The sequence below is a fragment of the Triticum dicoccoides genome, chromosome 7B, assembly GCF_002162155.2.
Source record: "Triticum dicoccoides isolate Atlit2015 ecotype Zavitan chromosome 7B, WEW_v2.0, whole genome shotgun sequence".
In the NCBI taxonomy this organism is placed as follows: Eukaryota; Viridiplantae; Streptophyta; class Magnoliopsida; order Poales; family Poaceae; genus Triticum; species Triticum dicoccoides.
This window is the reverse complement of record NC_041393.1, coordinates 181,899,685-181,909,182: the sequence shown is the minus strand read 5'-3', so window position 1 is coordinate 181,909,182 and position 9,498 is coordinate 181,899,685. Positions and strand designations below refer to the sequence as shown.

The window sequence follows — 9,498 nt, the reverse complement described above, 5'->3', positions numbered from 1 at the left end:
GGATCTGTCGCAATTAACACCAACCAAAGCACCATCCAATTGAGCAACTTATTGGCTCCAGTTTAAAGGAGTTTATTCCAAAAAAACAAAAGAAGAGTTTGAAGGAGCAGTTTATCTGCCCGAGTATGAAGGAAGAAACTTATACAACCAAAGGGTTGGCACTTTTCAACGGTTGGGGCTGAAATTGTAGTAACTCTCACAACCTAGGAAGAGAAGATCGTGCATTTCTTGCGACGGAGCAACTAGATCGGTAAGTGATATTTGGACAGTCTGGAGAGAAGTGGCGGGCTAAAGCCTGCTAGATCTTACGAATAATGGTTGCTTCCTTCCCGATGTCTCATATTCTCATTATTCTATATACATCTTTCTTAGTTTCCTCCTCATCTTTCATGTGGGTTCCAACAGTTGTGAGTAGAAGAAAACAGTGTTTCTTGCCATGTGGAGTACTGCGGCCATATATATGTGAATGTGACAAGAGCATCATTTACTCGACGAAGGGGATGGTTGATGGGATATTCATCTATATATTTATTTACTCCATGTCATAACCTTTGGACATATAATCTTGCATGTTACTTCTCCGTCCCATAAGGTAAGATGTTTTTTGACACTTACTTTATGGAACGGAGGGAGTAGATTATATTTTACTCCCTCCTAAACTAATAGAAGAGCATTTAGATCACTTATATTAGTTTACAGAGGGGGTACAAAAAAAATGGTACGACTGTGATTGGTTTTCATAGCTGTCGAAAGGACATTTGTTGGTGTTGGAGCAAGGGCTTCTTCGCCCATGATCATATCACAATCGCTGTTGCTGACTGGGATACATTTTTGTATTATGACTTATAAGAAATATAAATTCATTTAGTGCATGAGGATGCTACTTCCTCTGTTCCTAAATATAAGTCTTTGTAGCCTAAATATAAGTCTTGGTAGAGATTTCAATATGGACTATATACGGATGTATATAGACACAGTTGAGAGTGTAGATTCACTTATTTTGCTTCGTATGTACTCCCTCCATTTCAAAATAGATGACTCAACTTAGTACAAAGTTGAGTCATCTATTTTGAAACGGAGGGAGTAGTCTATAGTGGAATCTCTTAAAAAAACTTATATTTAGGAACGGATAGGTCTTTCTAGAAATTTCAATAAATGACTACATACGGAGCAAAATGGGTGAATCTATATTCTATAACATGTCTATATATATATCCGTATGTGGTAGTCCATTGGAAATCTCTAAAAAGACTTATATTTAGAACGGAGGGAGTACATGTTAGTGCATGAGGAGTACTTTTTAAAGCTGACGTACAGCACCGTAAGTTGAGAAATGATGTAAGAAGCTGGGGAGCTGAACAAAGGCGAGTAACCTTGCCCGTTAAGCAAACAACATGATGACCTCTCTGAGTCAGCTTTTTACGCCTTAGGATACCCCATCCCATGGCGAGAAAGCTTCAAAAATGCCAATCGTGCAGGCAGCGTCCCTACCCCGCCAATCAGACAAATACGTACCATGCCGTCTTCCAGGCCGAGCAAGAAAGACACAAACATTGTGGACAAGCCAACAAAGAAACGGGATGTAGTACATCTGTCACTCATCAATAATCCACATCTGAAGATGATACTCCATTAGCTTCAAAAAACCAAGGGGAAGAATAATTCATATTTGAATGAGATACCATTAGCTTAAATTCTGTCAAAAGCAGTGCTTTGGAAGGATCAAGAGTGGCAACGTTTACAAGCAAAGCAACTTCAACTGTTAACAAGTACTCCTTTTTCCTTTATTTTTTCCTCTCATGTTTCTTTATCCTTCAAATCCATGGCCATACATCCAAAGAGGGAGGTTCTTCCCGGCATGCTCCACAATCATTAGTAGATGATCAGATCAGCATCACAAGAGAACAGTTCCTATCTCTTTTCTGCGGATACATACACCATCTAGTAACATACTCTTTGCTTTCTCCTCCATTCTTTTCCATGTTGGCGTCCACTTAAATCTTCCACAAAGCCAGCCCTCAGCCTTTTCCTTCTTTTCTCCTGGCCTTTATTATTTTCCTATCCTCTCCCCCTCGAACGTCCGGCACTATCCTCTGTATACAAGTTTCGAAAGCAAGTGACGCTTTCGCCCATTCCATTCCTTGCACTCCACCCATGCTCCCCTCGCCCCGTCCAAGTCCAACAAGTGCAGAAGTGCTCGCCACTGCTCCACCACCACCACCGTATCTCCGTTCTGCAATGGCGACCGCCACGCCGGCGGGGACGACGGCGATACCGTTGCCGGAATACCAGGTGTCCGGCGGGGCGGCCGCGGCCCACCAGCGGGGCTCCGTCGGCCCGTTCGTCGGGGTGCTCGCGGCCGTGCTGCTGCTCACCGCCCTGTCCTGCTTCTTCGGCCGGGTGTGCGCGGCGCACGCGCAGGGGCCTGACGAGTGGTACGACTGCACCAGGCTCGCCGGCCGCCGGCGATGCTGGTGGTGGCGGGCGCCTCGGCGGCCGGTCAGGCCGGCCGAGGAGGAGGCCAAGCCGCCGCCGGCGATGCCGTTGCCTGAGCCGTGAATGATCGGTCCGCCTCAGTCTCCCGCTCTTCTCTTTGCTGCTGTTTGCAGGTTAGTATGATAGGAGAGACCAATAAAGAAAAAGATACTATACACGATTGTAACATCATAATAATTAATTTCTTCTACTAATTAGCAGAATCTCCTTTTCTCTTTATTAGTGAAGAGATTTTGTGGATGTATTCCTTTCATCCGAATTAACATGGAAATTTCCTGCCATCAAAGCAAATGAGGTGCCTGAAATCCTACCGCTTATTAATTTATTGTCACACTTAATGTTCTCTTTTCTTGTCGCAGCAAAGAATATATAGTGTCATGGTAGATCAGTTGTAAAATATCATGAGGTTGTCTTCAAACACTTCCATATCAGACGGTTGCATTTAAGCACTGAAAGAATCTGTTTCTGCGAAATGCAGTGCAATCATCTCATTATATATAAACCATAGCATTATTAGTTTACAGTAAAACAGAGGAACAACAGTTACGTGGCAAAACGCAAAAGCCATGAAACAAGGTGAAATTCTGCCATCAGAGCACAAGCATAAACAGGGGTAAGAGCAAAAGAGAAGGGGGGGAAACACACACACACACACACACACACACACACACACACACACACACACAGCCTTAAAGCTAAATGAACTTTACAGCAGGTCTTCTCTTGTTCCTCTTGTGGCCTATCTACGAAATTCTGTGGTCTAGCTCTATCCTCTGAACTGGAAGAACTGCATGGAACCATAGAAGCAACAATCCAAGAATATTCACAAGTTCTAGCCAGTCCATCTTCTGTCATCTTTCAGGAGATGACATTCTATAATCTGTACAAAACACAAAATCTACTGAGAGAATGTCATCCTTCAACCTCTACATCAGTTCCCTTTTTAACTTGCATGGCCTTGCCGTCGCGACGAGCAGATATCCCAACCATCCTTGGGTGCGATGATGTCCGGTGCCGTGACGATAGCTGCCTTGCCACCTCCGGGTCTTCGGCCTTCCCCAAGTACCTTTTCCACTGAATCTTGTTATGGAACATTGGAAAGAAACGGATCTGAATCGCGGCATAGCAGAAGTACGGGACGAGTGTGGCCGTCACCACGAAAAGTGTCACCAACCAATATGATAGCGCTGGGGCCAACTGTTCAATGAAGACCATGTATGCTGTCTTGGAGTACTTTGGGTCTATAGCACCATAAACCATGAGGAAGATGTACCACACAGCAATGCTACCCCATATGAATATGTGCTGGATTATGGTGAAGTAGTTCACCGAGAGGGCCATTTGGCAGTTGACGACCCATACGACACAAGTGTACATGGTAGCACCTAGGGCATCCAAGCCCGCAACTTGGCCATCTTGACGAAATGCTTGGTCCTTCAAGGCGGTAGTGCAGAAGAAAAATATTAAGATGGCATTCACGACACCATTAAACATCCAGCCAAGTATCCGACGCCAGCTGAATAATACATTCTGCACACCTTCTTGGTATAGCTCCGGATACTGTCAAGTAACATGCAAACAGGCACTTTCTTAAAAACAGCTAGGTCAATGGAGTTGAAATTAATGTGCATAGCTTCTGCATTCTGTGCAGTATGAAAGATAGAATGATATCTTTATTTGTCCAAGAAAACAGTGAAAAGGGAACTTAAAACGGCATGAATAGGATAACTGAGCCTTGAGACGCCTTTTGCCCTTTTGGGCAAGAGGACTGCTTAAATTAAGTAGGAAATTATTGAATATATGAAAAGCAAATACTGCATGAAATCATCAAACTTTTACCTAATCAAATGGAGCAAGTATACAAAACATGTAAAATTTTGAACTTGTCTTAAACAAAACATAACCATGCAGCTTCTACTCCCTCCGTTCCTAAATATATGACGTTTTGATATATTTAGGAACAGAGGGAGTATATGGAGTAGAGTGACATAGACACTGTACTTTCTCATAAAGATGAAGTAGAACATGTTTCAAGAGAATTTGGAATTTGAGATGGACTTTCCCTAATTCGATCTGCTATCACGAAAGATTGCGTCTTTTTCAAACGGGTTTGCATAGACGTACCTGTAAACACAGCCGTGAAGAAACATCCTGATCAAATACGCCCAACGCAATGACAGGAAGGGAGGTGAAAAATACATTATACAGTGACAAGAACCAATCATTATAAGCTGGCTTCCCTGAAAAGGATGCAAACGCTTCATACAGAAAGATGGTGACTCCAAAAGTCACATTCTTGTAGAAGAAATAGCATATCTGCATCAGAAAGAGAATATCAACATAATACTTGAATTTTGAAAGTTGATTATTTGTGCAAAGGAACATAGAGTATACCATCACTGAAATACGTCGGTAACACCAATGTCCATGCACCAAAAGCAACCGTTCCAGAAAGCGGAACTGGGCGATGGCAATATCACTTGCCATGACAGCCTAAGACATTGTGAAGAGAAACAACTAACAATTAAAAAAGATTCTAGTGATCACAAGCACATTCACAAAAATTTACAAAGCATCAAAATAAGCAACCTGCATCCCTTCAACACCACTAATCCCAACCCCTATGTCAGCTTCCTGAAGCATGCCAACATCATTTGCCCCATCACCAATTGCTAAGGTAACTTTATGTGAATGTTTAACAAGCCTTGTAACCTGCAATAGTTGCGACAGATTAATAACTCTGCATGTATGCTTTCAGAAATAACACTCGGAAAATAAATAGAAAAGATAAATATGACTTCCAAAACAAGAAAAAAGCTCACCAATGCCTTCTGCTTCGGTGAAGATCGACAACATATGACTGATGCACACTTGACAGCAAGATCCAAGAACTTAAACTTGACATCATCTTCCAAAGCATAAGTTAATGATTTACCATCAATTATCAGCGCAAAAGATTCCGTGCTGGACTGCCCCAAGGTTGGGACTTGTTTTATTCCATCCTCTATCTGACCCATAACACTTCGCTTTGATGCCTGAAGAGCCAACAAATAGAAAGTAACTATTGCAGTTTTGAATGTACAGAGTAGAATTCTAAATGTTAGATGCCTGTTTTGTTAACTCCTTTTGGTAAACATTTACGAGTGATTGTTGTGAATATACTCATCTAAAAATAACAATTACATAGGCAGTGATTCAGTAGATGCATCAGTCATTTATTCACCTTGGCAATGGAATCTTTGTCTCCGTTTTTCTCCAATGCAATGATGTCAGGTGCTTCCAGGGCGATGATTATCTGTGTCATTCCTTGTCTAAGTAGGCTACATGCAAAGCTGAAGAAGCACATGAATGATAAATCAGAAAAAGAAATAGTCAGCTTGAACTTCTAGAATCCAGTCATACTAAAAAGACCATTTCCATGCAAAAATACACTAAGTACCCAATATTGATAGCTGTCTCCATTTTGTCACCCGTCAACACCCATATCTTAATTCCTGCTTGTGCAAGCTTGTCAATGCATTCTGGTACCTGATTACAAATGCACATCCACGCAAATGAAAAATGACAATTCAATATTTAAAATGAATTAGACTGTAAAGCATAGCCTTCTCATAAAAAAACATACCCCTTTCTGGAGCTTGTCTTCAACAGCAGTAGCACCAAGAAGAATCAAGTCCCGCTCAATGCTATCAGCAGCCTCCCCAATTTGTTCATCTCTGTCGACACTTCCAGATATTTTGGCAGTCCTGAATTTTTCAGCGAAGTTCTTGTACTCTTTCTCATCCAAGACGCGGTATGCGAGAACTAATGTTCTTAGACCAGAATCAGAATACTCGTTTATGTGCCTTTTAGTCTCTTCCTCAAATTCTCTTCCATCTGGTGCAAGCCTTGTGAACATCACACTGTTCACATGGAGAAGACAGATAAGAAGCCATAGGCATACACAAGTTCGCCCGTTAATTGTGAAACGACACCGAAATTTAGAACATGTGGAGTACTTACCTATCAGCGCCCTTGCTAAACAGTAATATCCTCCCCTCTGGTTCCTTCACTATTACAGACATCCGTCTTCGTGAGCTACTGAATTCCAAGACATTTAGGAGCTCATATTTTCTGTATGAGGGTGCTAAAAGTCAAATTTACGTAATAAACAATACCCTTTAATAAAAAAAAGAAATTTGCATACCTATACTGATAATCTGCAACATTCTGGTTAGGATCGCGTTCACGAATAACTATACTTGTCTGTGTCCTCTTGTAAAACTCAAACCCTAATTCTCTTGCTGCGATAACAAATGCAGCTTCATCAGGAGACTCAGCTTCGTATGAAACTTTATCAGTTTCATCTACTTCAGGTATGCATGTATGACAGATGGCTAGCAGACGGAAAAAATCCCTGATTATATCTTTATTAGGTTCATGTATCCAATTTCCATCCATTATACGTGGATCCTTCAAATTAAAACCTTTGACATGAGGACTCTCCTCGATTTGTTTCTCCTTGTGCCCTCCAGCTTCTATCTCGTCACCTAGCGGCACCCCTTTCCTCAGGGCCATAGCTTTCTCAACTTCTGTGACAGACTGACCATATGCAGTGCCAGCAATCGAACACTTGATAAACTCCATCATGTTGCAGGTCAAGGTTCCAGTCTTATCAGAGAGAATTGTGTCAACTTGACCTAGTTCTTCGTTTAGATTTGAGGTTCGAGCATGAGTTGGCTTATCTGATTCTTCATCATACATGTCAATGTCCTGGTTGATGAATACAGCCTGTAAGATCTTGACCATCTCAATGGATATGTACAGAGAAATTGGGATAAAGTAGTTGTACAACATTAAGGCTGTCAACAGATGACAAAAGGATGCCAGAGGTGCTCGTTTCGGGTCATAGAAGACGGTCGAATCATCTGGGCGAAGATACCACCGTTTTAGCTCACCATTCCTTAAGTCAGCTTTAGTCCATATACCAAAAAAGACTGAACCAAGTAAAGCAATTCCAAGTAAAGAACACAGCAGCAGGTAAATGATGTAATCCATTTTCTTCTCAATCTTGCTTCTTTTAGATGGTGGCTCAGTTGCATTTTGCATCACTTTTGTATCGTGACCTGTGAAGATGACAGCCCCATATATGTAATCAGTGTTCCGCAGCTTTGAGTCCCGAAGAAGGAGTTGTTGGGGTGACAGAGGATGCTGCATGCCTTTATAATCCATAGTACCAACAAAAGAATAAAGATTCGCATTCGGATCTTCGCATTTGATTATTTGTCTAAGGTTTGTGAAATCACCATCCTCTTGTAAATCCGATGTCACCTCAAGAGCTTGTTTAATTTTCAAATTTGTTTCACCATCAAGGTTCATAGTCTCTACATAGCAGATTCCATCCGGATAGTTAGATGAAAGTAGAATCAAGTCAGCAGGAAAGAAATTATCCTTCTCCACCTTTATCACATCTCCAATTTTGATATACTTCCATTTTGTCTCTTCAAAACTGCCATTCCCTCTATGTACTTTTACTATTCGATTGTTGAGCTCAATGTCCTGAATGAAGAATTGCATATATTAACTTCATGTGAATATGCATAGACATACAAACCAACTAAATGGTAGAGATAAAGCAGCAAAATTTAAAGATTAATATTTGTGCAACTAGTCCATCACAAAGATGTGTATCGCGTCGATGAATGGAAATTCATAACAAATTTAGCTATGGTCTACCCTAATATTCAGAAAAACTGGCATTTATCTATTCACAGAACAAAAGTTGATACAACGAAACCATGTTCTACAACCGAGATTATAAATTCTTCCTAAAATAGTTTATCAGCTGCCTAGGATAGAACAGACCCAGTAAAACTCACAATGACATTGTATGATTAGATCTCATGCAAAGTGAAATAACTGAAAATTTAATGTGCTGAGACGAAAGTAATTTGTGACATAGTTCATGGCATTGTTCAGATAGGAAGCTCATAGGTTGGTTTTAACTAAGTGACACATAATATTACCCTAAAAAGGTAAAAATAAAAAGCATCGCATATTATGTTAACATCCAACGTATCCATACTCCTTTACTTCTTTTGTGATAGTGATCTGACCTTCAGTTATTTGTGGTTTCTTACATACTTCAAAATTAACAGTTTAATAGTAAAAGACCATATTTTTTTACTTCCTGTCGATTTACGACCTTTTATTGGTTGATCCAGAAAGAAAGCTCCATTAGATTTAGGTTCCTCCCTACTTTGTCTTATCATACAAAAAAATCCTTTCAAGATGCAAGCCCAGATATGCAACTGAATAAAAAAAACACCTCATCATCAAGAAAAAGGAAAACCCGTACGTCCTTGTTAAGCAGTTCATGAAACCAGTGGAAAGGTCAGATTATGTGCAGGCATGTTAAGTTCTTGTGAATCACAACATACTATTCATGAGTCGAAAGAAAGCTCGTTAAATATGATTCATTTGTGGTAGGATTTGAACAGAAGATAACAGAAACGATACCTGTTGTTTCCTCCTCCAATCCTCAACCCCCTCTTTCAACATGGTCGCCGTAATCACGAACGACAATGGCAGTAGCGCGCTTACCGCCGAGTAGGGCGCGAGTGGGGTCAAAGTGAGGATCCCTGAGACGAGGAAGTAGAAGTTGGCCACCCTCCGGAACTGCTCAAAGAGGGACTTGGGCACGAAGGTGACCAACGAGTACTTGGTAGTGGACACCTCATTTCTTGGGTAACTGAAGCCCTCCTCTTCATGCTTGTCTGGATCATTGACGTAGACGACTCGGGAGAACCCCGCCGTGCCAATCTTTGAGTGATCTTCGGTGGCGCCCTTGGCGCAGAGCGCGAAGCTGTACAACGTGCTCAGCTTCAGCTTCTCCAGCCTCCTCCTTACCCGTGCCATTTTGACACAAGAACCAGATCACCACACCAGACTAGTACTGCCCAGGGCTCACCAGGCTCAGCTCTCTTGGTTACTGCCGAGATTACTGAATGAATCAGGAACAAA

General features: G+C 41.5%; 2 protein-coding genes across 4 annotated transcripts in view; one reads left to right on the top strand and one right to left on the bottom strand.

Annotated features, from left to right (window-relative positions):
* The first annotated feature begins 1,921 nt into the window (after window positions 1-1,921).
* Window positions 1,922-9,498, top strand: part of LOC119337570 — a 9,692-nt gene continuing 2,115 nt past the window's right edge. Inside the window, exon 1 of one of the 2 annotated variants that reach the window (XM_037609733.1) lies at window positions 1,922-2,566. In XM_037609733.1, the coding sequence (XP_037465630.1) occupies window positions 2,155-2,559 (405 nt within the window). In that variant the 5' untranslated portion in view covers window positions 1,922-2,154 and the 3' untranslated portion in view covers window positions 2,560-2,566. Of the gene's footprint in view, window positions 2,610-9,498 lie in introns of both variants that reach the window. The other variant, XR_005163398.1, reaches the window with a different exon arrangement.
* Window positions 2,970-9,492, bottom strand: LOC119337569 (putative phospholipid-transporting ATPase 9). 2 transcript variants are annotated; one of them, XM_037609732.1, is made up of 12 exons: window positions 8,995-9,124; window positions 7,936-8,034; window positions 6,683-7,859; window positions 6,499-6,609; window positions 6,122-6,398; window positions 5,936-6,024; window positions 5,720-5,828; window positions 5,319-5,531; window positions 5,086-5,208; window positions 4,891-4,989; window positions 4,621-4,812; window positions 2,970-4,056 (listed from the first exon to the last, which is right to left on the bottom strand). In XM_037609732.1, the coding sequence occupies exons 2-12, from the start codon at window positions 7,967-7,969 to the stop codon at window positions 3,409-3,411; spliced, it is 3,072 nt and encodes a 1,023-aa protein (XP_037465629.1). In that variant the 5' UTR covers window positions 7,970-8,034; window positions 8,995-9,124; the 3' UTR covers window positions 2,970-3,408. The 2 variants fall into 2 exon arrangements, with proteins under 2 accessions (XP_037465629.1, XP_037465628.1); XM_037609731.1 differs by having other exon boundaries at window positions 6,683-8,034; window positions 8,995-9,492.

Excerpts from the sequence above, each read along its gene's own strand:
- LOC119337569 (XM_037609731.1), bottom strand. The coding sequence starts at position 9,393 with ATGGCACGGGTAAGGAGGAGGCTGGAGAAGCTGAAGCTGAGCACGTTG. Across the intron at positions 6,025-6,121 it reads AAGACAAGCTCCAGAAAGGG|GTACCAGAATGCATTGACAA; the intron begins GTATGTTTTTTT and ends ATTTGTAATCAG. Across the intron at positions 4,057-4,620 it reads CTTCACGGCTGTGTTTACAG|TATCCGGAGCTATACCAAGA; the intron begins GTACGTCTATGC and ends GTTACTTGACAG.